This window comes from Helicoverpa armigera, chromosome 12 (assembly GCF_030705265.1).
Source record: "Helicoverpa armigera isolate CAAS_96S chromosome 12, ASM3070526v1, whole genome shotgun sequence".
Lineage (NCBI taxonomy): Eukaryota > Metazoa > Arthropoda > Insecta > Lepidoptera > Noctuidae > Helicoverpa > Helicoverpa armigera.
In genome coordinates this window covers 3,314,503-3,328,838 of record NC_087131.1, presented here as the reverse complement: position 1 = coordinate 3,328,838, position 14,336 = coordinate 3,314,503, and the positions used below count along the sequence as shown (strand labels likewise).

General features: G+C 36.0%; 1 protein-coding gene across 14 annotated transcripts in view; it reads left to right on the top strand.

The window, feature by feature from the left end:
• Window positions 1-14,336, top strand: part of LOC110378155 (vinexin) — a 170,424-nt gene that overhangs the window by 155,161 nt on the left and 927 nt on the right. For all 14 annotated transcript variants that reach the window (XM_064037172.1, XM_064037167.1, XM_064037166.1 and 11 more), the window contains 4 exons: window positions 6,476-6,636; window positions 11,146-11,400; window positions 11,606-11,846; window positions 12,900-13,061. In XM_064037172.1, coding sequence (XP_063893242.1) covers window positions 6,476-6,636; window positions 11,146-11,400; window positions 11,606-11,846; window positions 12,900-13,061 — 819 coding nt within the window. The remainder of the gene's footprint in view (window positions 1-6,475; window positions 6,637-11,145; window positions 11,401-11,605; window positions 11,847-12,899; window positions 13,062-14,336) is intronic.

Genomic DNA, 14,336 nt, shown 5'->3' with positions numbered 1-14,336 from the left:
ATTCTATAAGATTATGTGCGAATAAAAAAGAAACAACGGCCTTTGTTCAAAACAATCGGTGCCTTAACTTAGTCCTCTGCCCATCGCCGTCAACAGACGTAGTCTAGCGCGAATCAAAATTAGTCAACATGTATTGTGAATTGATTATGTTAATACAAGAATAGAATAATATCTGTGCCATAACGAGTGAAAAACTACATTCATAACGCGCGATTATCAGTCAGCCTCGCGGCTTACGTCATTCAATTGGATCGGACTTCCAAAACCTGTTGGTTGAGTTTTTACGATTGTAAATAGTTCGGCTAGCCGCTTGATCACACGCGGTGGGCTTGTTGTGCGTAAACTTGATAAATTAAATTGTTTTGATGGAACTCTGCTGTCAGCTCGTGTTATAATATCGAACAGTATCGACAAGTGTTATCGAGTACTACTCACTGATATAATACTTTTATCTGCGTTATCGGACTCAGTTTAACGTGAGCCATCTAGGTGTGTGCAGTGTTAATATGATAAAATAATTCATAAATCGTGTACCTTCAAAATGAGCGTAATAACAAGTGACACTGGAAATAACCGCAAAGTGTCGAGTCGCGAAGACTTTGTTGAAGATGATGGATTTTTCAGTGACGTGCCGGGCTCTGGGTCATTATCCAGATCACTGCTCGCGTTAAATAAATACGTCAAGAAGAATTTACTTTATGACGAGACAGAGGAATATGAAAGCGATGGCGCCTATTTTTCAAAAGAAACCAGCCCGAATGAATCTCGTTCCAAATACGATTCCGACAGTCTGAAAAGCAACGAATCCGTTGAAGAAAAACCTTTAACAAAAACCACTACGGCTACTATTACGTACGGTGTAACAAGCATCACGGAGCAAACAGATGACTACAAATCTCTCCACTTACGAGATAAATCGTTCAATGACTCTGATACAAACTGTGATACAGTTTCAGATAACGCAGACACACAAAGTATAACAATATCTGAAATTGTTTCAGAAGCAACTGATAGGCAAAATGAACCTAAATATCAACCTGAATACAATTCAGTTTCTATGAACAATTTAACTAGTATTGCGAAATCAGCAATTGAAACTAATATAGATGAAGTAGTTTACCGAAATAAACCAACGAATTTGAATAAAGATGAGTATCGGCACACGCTACATGAATTTTCCGATTGGGGAAACAGGACTAATATCTATCCTGACGTGTACGCTCCATTACCATACAGTGAGTACTAACTTATTCCAAACTTTGTTTTCCGAGTTCATATTCTGATACGCCCTTTGTTATGAACGACTTTGATATAATAATAATATTGTTGTAGTGTTTGATTTCTATCAAAATTTTCATCCATACAAAACTGATGAGATTAGAAATTATAATTAATCCTCGTGTTGTTGTGTTCATAGCTTTCTGCATTCACAAGTTTTTAATTAATTATTATGTTGATAACCTTTTTATCTGCACTGCAAGTGCATATTTACTGGTATAGATAGTCTTATCTATGTAATCACAAACTCATCGTCAAGCAACGTGAATTCTTGACATCATTAACGTGACTCAATGTCTTTGAATGCAATATTTAAAAAACATTTGACCTTAAAAATATGAAATACTTGACCTTTACTTGTAGCTGTTAGAACATTAAAATGACCAAGTCATTAATACAGTTTTGATTACCATCTGACATTTGTACGCTATTGTAAAATGTAAGTAGAGTATAGAAAGATATGAATCTACTAATGTTTTGCTTCAGATCATAGTAATTATTTCCACTTTTTCTTTACCTCTTGTCCTCATTTTTAGTAGGCAATATTTTGAATATGTATAACATATTAATTTTATAATATTAACATGATATTACAAATGCAAAATTGTACAACATTAACACATCGCAAGAATTAAGAAAATTTCAAACAACCATAACAAGTTATGTTTTAAGAAAACACCAAAACAACTGCTATGATATAACCTGCGCAGGCGGCTTAGGGTATCAAAATGTTGAATAATGTTTCTGTTGACAACGCGTGCGTGCCAAGCGAAAGTACAAGTGGGTTTGGCGGGAGATGAAGCTAAGGCGTCGATTCGAGTCGAAAGTGCATCTGATCTATCGCCGTCGACAGTCGGTGACAGACAACGGGCCCTAGCGTTGGTACCTTTCGTGCTGTGTTGTGTCTTGTGTCAACGATCGCGTATTTGGTACCATGGGCATACTGAAACAGATTAAGAAAATGACCACTCACGGTTTGTTTTTATTTTCTGTTGTTTACATTTTTATTTTCACCATCAGTGTTTTTAACAGTAATGTTACATGGCCATGCGTATGTTTAATCGTTAAGTGCGTCAATAAGTGTGGTTTTAACTGCATAATAACTAGTGTTTGTTATTCTAATGTCATGTGCATTTGATTTGCTTTACCTTTCATACGTGATAACGGTGTGATAAATGTTAATTATTTTATGTAAACATTAGTGTGACCTCTAATGTCGAAGAAATTAATTCTAGAACGAGTTTTTGATAGCAATCATTAATGTATAATTATTATATTTTGTGCAATTAACTAGAGATATGAAAAGTTTAAGAATATTTAAATTTGTGAATAATTTTCAAGAAATAACGCAATTTTTGACAATGACATCTGCGCAACTAGAAAACCTTTTCGAAATCGATTAGTTTAATTCGAGTTTTCGATAAAGAATCACTTGATCCGAGTTACGCTTCAATGACTTATTATGAAATGTTCGGAGAGGTCGACTTGTAGCGAGATACTGGCTTACTTAACTTAATTGTAACTTGAAACGGTAATTAAGTACGAAGCTCATTGCAAAATGTCGCGAGATACGAGTACTTGGTACTAATGCAACTTAACGAACTTCTCAGCTAGTGGTATTTGAGATGTTCTATATGGCAGATGAAATTTCTCAATAAGATGATTAAGACTTCCGATGTAACTGCACTTGGAATTTACTAAGTAACTCGTAGTACATTAGACTTTCTTAGTTATGTGTTAAAATGCCCTAGTGTTTTTTTATGTTTTCTTATGAAAAAATTAGGATGATAATATATTTGTCATGGGGGTATATTCAAGACCTTTATTCAGGTGAAGGATGTGTTACTTTGGAATGTGGACAAAGTCGGGTTCGAATTACTGTTAACGATATAAATGCATGTAAAGATAAGCTATAACTGTAGCGTTATCTAAACAATCAACGGAAACAATAAGCAATCAGTAGTATCAAACTTCACGAAAATTCTATAATTATAACAATTATAAAGCCATTACAGTTGAAAAATGTTACTAAAAATTGTGGTATATTATGCGGAATTTGACAATAATAACCCAACTGTGGCACGATAATAATTTTAATTACTATCGTAGTTAGAGATTTTTAACCGCAGTTTTTTACTATTAGTCATCAGTCCATGATATTCGTCAGTTTGTTTGTAAATGTATCTACTAACAAACCGTGACCTACGACATTCTTCTGTCATTAATTGAATTGTTTATTTGTTTGTTTGTTCATTGTTTATTTTGATATCGAATGATAATCTGGTTACTATTACAGACGCGTTGTTATACAGATAGTAAATATTCAGATAGTTAGTGAAGGCAACCAAAAAAAGTCCTATGTTTTTCATTATGTCTGTCATTTTGTAATATTAAAGCTAAATAAATTGAAAAACATTTTCTCATTTTCCAATCTGATCAGGTATTATAATTTCAAATAGCTACGGAAATTACTTTCTACAAATCGATAGATATTTATCCGATCTCACGGCCCGATCTAATATAAAGCGAATTCGCAACACTAGCAATCATATCGACATCGATAATCGTAGAGCTTGACTAAAAACGGTATAGAGAAAAGTTACTTGTAATGTTGTGCAAGGAATGGTTGGAATTCCTCTGACGAAACTGCAAAGTCTTTCTTGCTATAGTCATTTATAGTAAGTAATACTTAGGTATATAAAAAAGAGGAAACACTTGTTTGTTTGTACCCTAAATACTCCGACATTACTGAACCGATTTGAGAAATTCTTCCACTGTTGGAAAGCTACACTCTTCCTGAGTAACATAGGCTATGTTTTATCCCGGCACAAGCAATCTTTTCCACGGGACGCGGGTGAATCCGCGGTAAAATATTATGTAAATATTATAAACATTGATAATAATGGCTCAACTAAAAACGTTATAAAGAAAAGTTACTACTAATATTGTGCAAATGGAATACCTTTGACGAAACTGCAAAGTCTCTTATTATCGTCATTCTAATTTAACTTTTAAGTCCTTTTCCCATAAGGTATGGAATCCAATGGATACAAATGTCAATAGTAATCTTATCTTTGTAACTCCGGGCGTGTCGTAGGTACGTGACAAGCATGATTATCCGTAGAAAGTCACAAACAATTGCAAACTTATTCCGTAGAGTGTCCAATGGACATATTTGATGGCGTTTGTGCGTCTGTGGAGTGGAAATTGCTATATTTACTATGGACACCTTGAATTCGTGTTATTTTAATAGTAGCAGTACATAAATGATGAAGGCTTTATTGCCTATTGTCATTGCTTATCTATTGGATTTAGATTAGGATTAGAAAATCTTTTCCTTACACCATTTGTGATTGATAGCTGTAAAGTTATATTGCCCTTTAGTTAATCGTTAATGAGTAACACAACTATTTCGTATTTGTAATCTACGTATTAATTTTCATTCAACGTTATATGAAGCTTACTATATGGTCATAAATTAACATTATTTTGTCTTTTTATACCAGACGCCTGCCACACCTCCATTAAATCTCGGATTTTATATTTTTATACATTTTTTGTCATAAAATACGCGTCCGGTCTGACCAGAAACAGCTTTGCTTGAAAATTAATGACCTAATAAGCATAATTTCATAACAGCATAAAACATGTATTTTAGGTAAAAAATTAGATCTTCCGTTACTGGGTCAAAAGTCTGGTTTATTATGACACCAGATTATAATTTGAAGGTATTTGATGAAAAGTTATGTGAATAATTTATTTATACATTTACTTTTATGATAAATAGATTGAGTTTAACTCTGTTATATGTTAGACACCTAAATAATTTTAATTTGATCATACATGCAAAGACGCTAACTAGTATTTAATAATTGATGAGTATGGCACAACCTAAAATTAATCAATAAATCAAAATGCCCATAAACTAATTAGGCGATTAGATAACACTTCCTCTAGTACGACACATCGCCTCTTACTTCCGATCATTACGGAATGTAGCCCAAGCCAGTCTTACGTGTCATCACATAATATACACTTAAAGAAAATCGCCAATCACGGCATTACATGGCCAGAGGTCCATAACATGACGTTGGACCACTTTCACTTTTGATGGAAATAGGTACAGTAGACCGCACATCAGTGGTAACTGTCATGCACCTTAACTCAATAGTAATAAGTAGGGTTTTCCTATAAAACTGTTACCACTGACCTGTAGTTGACTGTACCTATTTTAGTTTTATACAAAAGGTTAGCCACGCCTGGCGGATTCCGCTAGTTGCTAGTATTGTACTCTTTACGCGGATCGGGTTTTATTTTGTTTGGAAGTGCAGTATGTTATGTAATGTTATTGTTATTTCCGTATAAAACCTTTTTTTGTTTTTGTATCTAAATGATGAGGAAGTTCCTCCACAATTTAGAAAAAAAAAATCCGATTACTGTCGGATATCTCACAAACTGTCTACAAAATGACTGAACAGTTTGATGAATTCGTCATAATCTAGATAGGTATAGTACAGTAGGTACAGTACAGTAGGCTGTAGTATTTTTGCGATAGTAGTACAAAATAGTCCGTGAATAAGACGTAAATACACAATTTATACAATTTCTAAGTATCTTCAAGCGTTTACCAACAACTGACTAAACACTTGATTGCTATCTTTACAGTCTATTTATATAATCTATAATCTATATTTACCAGATAAAGAAAATCTGTTCTAAAGTACTTAGAAAACTTTTCCTTTCGCAAACATTAGCGCGTCAAATAGAAAATCTCTTGGTGTTCAGCCAAGCCCTTTTCACGAAGCGAACTTACCTGTAGGCCATTCTGTTGCGTGTGAGTGTTTTCAAAAGCAATATTTGCAATTACCTGCTGTGTATAGGAAAGTTGTAATTACAATATGTTACGTGTTTGATCGTTAAGTGTCCGGGAATATTAGCTAACACGATTAAGTTGCGTTGTTGATATTCGTGATTTATATTAATTACTGTAAAACACTTTAGTTGCGTACACTTCGCATACGTTTAATATTACGTATTTAATTTTCATCGAATCTTCAGAATTTTCTATCAGTACAGCTGATCCGAGATGACTCTTTTAAGGTCAAAAAAATAAATGGAAGTTTTGCTCCAAAATACTCTTAACTTAAACCAAACCCAACTCTTTACAATCACCGCTAATTCCCACAATTTCCCACAGAATCCCCTCGACGCTACGTGGAGAGTGACGTGAACATCCACTACCGATGCCCCGTGCGCCACGACCCACTGCCGCTGGTGCCCGAGCGGGAACTCGCGCGCCAGCAGGCCGAGCACATGAAGAGGCTCTACAGGGAACAGAAGAGGAACAAGTACCTGCAGGTAGGTTGTTATCCCCCGGCGCCACGTGGACAGTGACGTGAACATTCACTACCGATGCCCCGTGCGCCACGACCCACTGCCGCTGGTGCCCGAGCGGGAACTCGCGCGCCAGCAGGCCGAGCACATGAAGAGGCTCTACAGGGAACAGAAGAGGAACAAGTACCTACAGGTAGGTTGTTATCCCCCGGCGCCACGTGGACAGTGACGTGGACATCCACTACCGATACACCGTGCGCCACGACCCACTGCCGCTGGTGCCCGAGCGGGAACTCGCGCGCCAGCAGGCCGAGCACATGAAGAGGCTCTACAGGGAACAGAAGAGGAACAAGTACCTACAGGTACGCCTAAGTTATTTTAGGAGGAAGTTTGGAGTCCAGTCCAGTCCAGTGGTAACAGCTTCGGAGACTGAATAAAGAGTTCCTGTTACTGTCGCCGTACTGTATAAGGTTGGAGAGAAGAAAAGGTATAAAGCGAGGAAATATTTAAGTATCCTAGAGAGGTACTCTGGGACTGCGTGGATAGATAGATAGATAGATATACTTTATTAGGTACACCAATTTTACAATTTTGATCTTAATCTAGTTAAGGTAGGTGACATAATGGGCGGTCTTATCGCTAAGAGCGATCTCTTCCAGACAACCTTAGGATGGATTGAGACGAGAAGGAAAAGATTATACGGTACGCAGTTAGGCAAAGTGTACACATGCTCCTGCAATTTGCGCACCTAAATATTATTACCATAAATACGTAAATTATAAACTAAATATATATATATACATATATGTGTATATATATATAAAATAATAACAATAAATACATATATACCTTTAAATAATGTCAATGCTAGATTAATATAAAGAGAATTCTTATAAAATGCAGCAATGTAAGCGGTCTATAAACAGTGGTAATTGATTCGTACTCTAAAATCTTAAAACAGTACTTACCTAGTTACATAAAATATAGGAAGTAGCATTAAGCGAGGTCCTTATAAAAAACAAACTATTTTTATACCTATTAGAAGTAATCAATCAATCATAGATACCTACAGCTGATCTGAATCGGTTACGATAAAAAAAACGACGGTTGTATGTTCTAAAATATACTTGCGGTTTATATGAGTGCTATTTTTGTAACATTTATTTATTGATACATTTATGTTATAGACAAGATTAGATGTCTTTATGCGATAATTTTAACGATATCAAAATTAAAAGTTTCCTACGTTCTCTCTCAAAGTAAACTTAAAATAAAAGTAATTCAATAGAGCCGTCATAAAATTTCACAATACGATTGTTGAATTCAATAGTTTGCAAAACTTAATATAATAGAACACAATCGAATAAATCAGAACGATGAAATAAAAGAAAATCAGAACAATCCGTCTGTCTCAATGTAGGTCATAAAAAATATTACAACAAAGAGAATTTTAGATCCGATTCTATTACAATTTCTCATCACATTATATCGAGTACAATCGGTTGGAACCGAACATCGATATGCGCAAAAACGTTAAACGGTTTATCGGAATACGATTATCGCGTCAGTCGATGTTACGATTGCGATTAACGATTAATCGTGTTAAACTAGGCGGAGGCACGCGACTGGAGTTTGATCGATATCATGATATCCACTAATTTATTGAACTTGAAGTTTGAGAACCTACGCCAGTAGTATAGTAACTTAGTTTATAACAGGTGTGGATATGTAAGTGTATTATGTAAACTATTATATTATTATTCGTAGGAAAATTCCATTTTCTATTCTCATAACATGTTGTAGACTAAACTTACCACTTTTCCAACGATATTGACATGTAATTTAGTTACTCTCTAAAATGAAAAGAGCTTTCTTCAACAAGGTTCCCTGTAAATGTTCATAGGTAATAGTTTCTCATTGCATGATTTTTTTTTTAAAAGTGCAGTTAATATTGTTAACACTTTCTAGTTAATCGAAAATCCTTGTAAGTATTAGAAATTTTTGTGCAAGAGTTTATTAAAATCTGAGTTGGTCATCAATGGTCGCGTAAATAGCAACGTTAATATTTTTTACTTTAAAAAATATTGTTCAGTGAGGTGAACAAACTATCAAGAATTCTTGAACCAAACTATTTAATCATTTGATAGTGTACATAAAATATGTATGTAATCATAGCATGGACAAAGTACACGTATCTAATGGAAGCTATAACGCAATATCCATGCTATTACCGACAAGTTATTCGAGTGAGCGGCGAGCCTATCGCCGTAGTTATGTAGGGCCAATCACACCAAATTATAGAACATTAGTTTTCCAACTTCAAAGTACGTATCACACAAATATTTTGTTTGTATGTCTTTTTATAAGAGTCTTAAGTTAGATAGAGCGTTCAAAAAGTCGGAACGTGTGGAAGTTGAATGAGAGGCCTTTGTACAAACGTGGGTTTAAAAAACAATAACAAATTAAAGAAAACAGTTCGGGAATTGTACTCCAAGATTACGCCTCTTGTAAAGTATTTACGCAATACTTTCTTATCATCATCATCATCATCTCAGCCATAGGACGTCCACTGCTGAACATAGGCCTCCCCCTTTGATCTCCACAGATACCTGTTGGAAGCGACCAGCATCCAGCGTCTTCCGTCATACTTTCTTATGATGAGAATTAATTATGTAGAATTAATGTAGACCACATTATTCGGCAATTGTAGAATAATTTGCACAATGATGATGTAGATATTGCTTTTTATCGTGATGTCACATACATTACCTATACTATTTTGCTCGTATCTACAGAAAAAAACAATCAGACAGCTGGTAGTAACAATAGGTATACATTACCCACAGATGGTGTTGTGGCTTCGCTGATTATTTTAATCCGAGCATCAATGCCGTATTTATTTACATGTACATAATTATTAACTTCTTTGATACTTGATTGAACTGCATAGTTTTTTTTTAATGTGTACTATCTTCTCCATAGAATCACGTCGGGCACTTATTGCACGTGCTAAATATAACTGTTGTGCGTAGAATTAGTTATGTCTCTATAACACTCAACAAAATTACGTGATAGGTAATGTGTGTTTTATGTTCAAAGGCCTTTACTTAAAGTAAACGCCCGTACTTAGGCCGTTAAATAACTGTTTTCTTCATACAAACAAAACTTTTACGCTTCTTTCACTGAACGCGTAATTAGTAGTTGAACTGCGTAGTAAACAGGATGGACAAATATACCTATTTATGTACTTTTACATCCCGAACAAACGCCGCCGCAGCCACGGATGCGCGCGCGCCGTGTTTGCATACGACCCACTTGACGCACACACAAACACTTTTCACTGATTTCTCTCAGTGTACCCGCGGTGAAAATATCCGCAAATTATCAACGAGCTACTGATCAGGCCCTTGAGAGAAATCTTTACTTTGTACTTATCGCGTAATGCTGACCAATCGAGTTTTATTTACTTTCGAGTAGCTGCTGCTTTTACTATAAATAGTCGTTATTTTATTAATTTAATTACATTTGATAAAATAAATACTTTATTTTTGAAGCCGGTAACATAAAAGCTTAATTTAATAGAATACATATGCAGTTTTTTGTTCTAATAAATTGGTCACGATTTATAAATTGTCAATTTTCTAACGAAGCGTTTGCCATTCATACGAACTACGAACTATTATGGTAATATCGACCAGTTTTTATAAAACAATCAAAAAATCCGAACGACCTTGCCTCCGCATACCAACGAAAAATCCGTTGACCAAATGACCACACGTATTTTTGACTCCAACGCGCTCATTATAATTTCGACCTTAACAGCTTTCCATAAAGCTTGTTTTTAAAAAGAAATGCAAATGTTAATGTTTTTATATTATAGTGGTATTCTCGTATTGTTGTGAGCATGGCACGGCTGGCCCAGTCGCCGCAGTGTGAGCGAAACGTGCGCGAGAGACGATCATGATATGCGTGCAAATGATTTTCCAAAGCGATTACGTTGAATGAGTGTGTAATTACGTAAATACGTTCTGTGAAATGATTCTATGAGTGATTCTAGTGATATTAGTATTAATTGTAACAAATACAATAGGATTTTAAATTACCATTAAATAAGGCAATGTTAATAGAAATGTATTCGACCTCAGAAAATCGTGATTTCCATCACGTTATGGAGGTAATGTTTCACTGTTATATGTTAAACCTTTTCAGGAAAACGAAATACATCCAGCCGGTATAGAAGCATTCGATGCCTCAATGAAGGTGACGTTTGAGAGAGTGTGTGAAAATGTTCTAACTGATTCTACTGTTTGGGTTTATTCTGCTCTCGTCATTTACCAAAGACATACACACGCTGTATAACACTTTTCGGCCTAACTCATTCCGATATCAGTCCCTTGCATTTATTTCAATGAATCATTGAAGTGCAACGGACTTTTAAATTGTTAACAAAATTCAAAATTGGACTTGAGCTTTGTATCATACGCCTTCGCATTTTTATTAGTTCTTGTACCAATGATATTTGGTGTATTCCAGGAATTGCAGGACATGCAGAATCGTCGACACCAGGATAACTTCACGCCTTCTCAGAAAAACATACTGCCTTTAAACAGATATGATGAAGCTGAGAAGGTGATCGCGAAGGCACTGTATACCTTCAACGGACAGACGCCCAGGGAACTGAGCTTCAGGAAAGGAGAAATGATCCACGTGAGGAGACAGATTGACAACAACTGGTATGAGGGAGAGCTTCACGGGAGGATAGGGTTGTTCCCTTACAATTATGTTGAGGTAAATATTAAAGACCTTACATTTTACAGATAGTTATACCAATTTTGTCATAAATGTCTTATGTGGCCAGTGGCCAATAAGCCTTTTGCAACTGGCCCAAAACTCCGATTGGTTTTTACGAAACTATTCAAAGGGTCTCTTTATTTGTGTAAAAACGTTCTTATTAAAAGAGCTTTATTTTAATTTAATTGAAAACTTCTTTCAGATCCAAAAAGGTGATACGGTACAGGCTCCGAAAAAGCCCGCAGTAGTCGAAGGTCGGGCGAGAGCGAAGTTCGACTTCACAGCTCAAACTAACTTGGAACTGCCTCTGAAGAAGGGAGAGGTCGTCGTGCTTACTAGGCGCATTGACCAGAACTGGTGGGAAGGCAGAAACGGCTCCAAGACTGGCATCTTCCCTGATAGCTATGTCACTATACTGCAGGAACCCAGTCCTAGTAAACCTGGTGAGTATTTTGATATACAAAGTAAAATCGTAAAATTAGCCGTAAAAAAAAACTAGAGCAGTTTGTAGGTAGTTATTTCTTAAATCGTTTCTCGGCTAAGGCTAGGGAGTATCCAAAGTACCTATGTACTTATTTTCGAGTTATATTAATTGTATACAGTCATTACCTTCATTAGGTAATAGTAAGTAGCTATAAAGCATTGTCACATAAGAAACGATTGTGCAACCGAAAGCGAAAACAATCAAACATCTGTCGTTCTGCCACCTCAGCAAATGCAAATGTTCACATCTTCGATACGCCCAATTTCCAAGAGAAACATCTGATTACGACACATCTCATCATTTACATTAACTGCCAATCCCCATTTCCTATCTATCCATTGATTTGGATACTGAAGATAGAATTTTGACATTATCTCCCATACAAATAATGGCAAAGTCATATCTCTAGTAACCAAAAAGAATGGATAGATATAATATTGGGATAGGCCGTAAAGATGTCACTACCATAATGGCGTGTTCGCGCTAATATGCCAAGTTACGTAAGAGAATAAACACGACGTTTTACTAATGAGCCTGACTAACTTCATCGCTATGTTCATGAATTCCATAATTTTATCTTATCTGCAAATTGATGATTCATTTGTAGTTGAATAAAGCCCTTTGATTTCGCTATCTGGGGAATCTCTCTGTGACTAAGGTTTTTAATTAGATACTGATATCAAAACTGGATACTGATAGAAAAAATATTGTAGTTAAGTATTTTTTTTTTTTTATAGATTAGTCTCTTTATTTACCTATATTAAACATTTATATCTAAAGTGTATTCGATTAATACAGGAAAAAAATACTATAGTAGATAATTTTATTTTTTATGGATTAAACCTTGTGGGTACAGTTTATTGCTGATAAAAAGTTAAACCCAAATAACACCATAATTTATTTGCCATAATGTATGTTACAAATATGGTGAAAAATAATATATGTAGCCCTCTAAAATACTAAAATAATATCTATAACCTCTTTTCTAATACAAATCACATATAATTTCCAGACCCTCAGCCGATCCTGAACAGCGACAAGCCAGTAGCATCACCAGCGGCACACGGGCTGCTCAACGGCTCAGCTAAGAGGAGCATGGGGCCACACAGCTATACTCCTCAGCAGAATAGTCCCGCGCTCTCCAATGCACCACCCGCTACGCAGCCGCTTCCAGGTAAGATCCAATGTTTGTGGATCTTAAAATTACGTTATTTAAATTGCCAATTTTCCCAAAGAAGTTTCGCATGAAAATAGAAAAGTCCCTATAATTGTGTATTAATATGCTTGCACAGACAGATTTTGAGACAGTACTGATTAAAGTATGCTCTCAAAATCTGTCTGTTTTTCTGTATACTATGATATTATTGTCTCTGACCCATAATTGTTGACATAAGTGTAAAAGTTCATGTAGTATATTTTGGACCTACATAAGGGGTCTACATCGGATATAAAACAATTGATTGGTTCCATTTTGACTCTTGTGAAATTTAAGTATATACGATACGAAATAAAATAATAGCAAGTCTAAACTCTGTTCGAGTAGGTCATCATGGATATTTTCGTAAACTAGAGCTCTTAGAAGACCTGAAACATTAAACTATCAATGGCACTCAAATATTATGAAAACATTAATCTTGAAAATGTTAACATGACACCGACTGCTTCATTGACTTTTCATTGTTCCTTCAACTAGTCGCAAATTGTTACCTTACGTTATCAAGCATAGGTATAAAACTACCTACAGGCTGTACTCCGTGGAGATCGACGCGTTCCAAGGGAACTATTTCCCTCAGTAGGGCAAAACAACGCGTCATACAATACAGGACTAAATAAGCACAGGATAACGGGCTCCAGTATCATATATCCTTTATGTCCTAAACAAAAGTGTGACGTGACTCCTCAGGTTACGTCGCTATGCCCGCACAGGCGCCGCTGTCTTTTATAGCTTTCAAGAGTAACAATCATCATCATCTTCCTCCGAGCCTTTTCCCAATCATGTTGGGGTCGGCTTCCAGTCTAACCGTATTCAGCTGAGTACCAGTGCTTTACAAGAAGCGACTGCCTATCTGACCTCCTCAACCCAGTAACCCGGGCAACCCGATACCCCTTGGTTAGACTGGTGTCAGACTTACTTGCTTCTGACTACCCGTAACGACTGCCAAGGATGTTCAATGACAGCCGGGACCTACAGTTTAACGTGCCATCCGAAACACAGCCAATGGTGTCTAAGATATACTTAGAAAGTACATACAAACTTAGAAAAGTTGCATTGGTACTTGCTTGACCTGGGATCGAACCCGCGCCCTCGTACTTGAGGTTGGTCCTTTACCCACTAGGCCACCACGACTTTTTCAAGAGTAACAATCATTCAGACATTAATCCATGCGCCTAAACAAACTTTCACATTTATGTCTTTAGCGTAAAATAGGAGTAAATAAGCACAGGATAA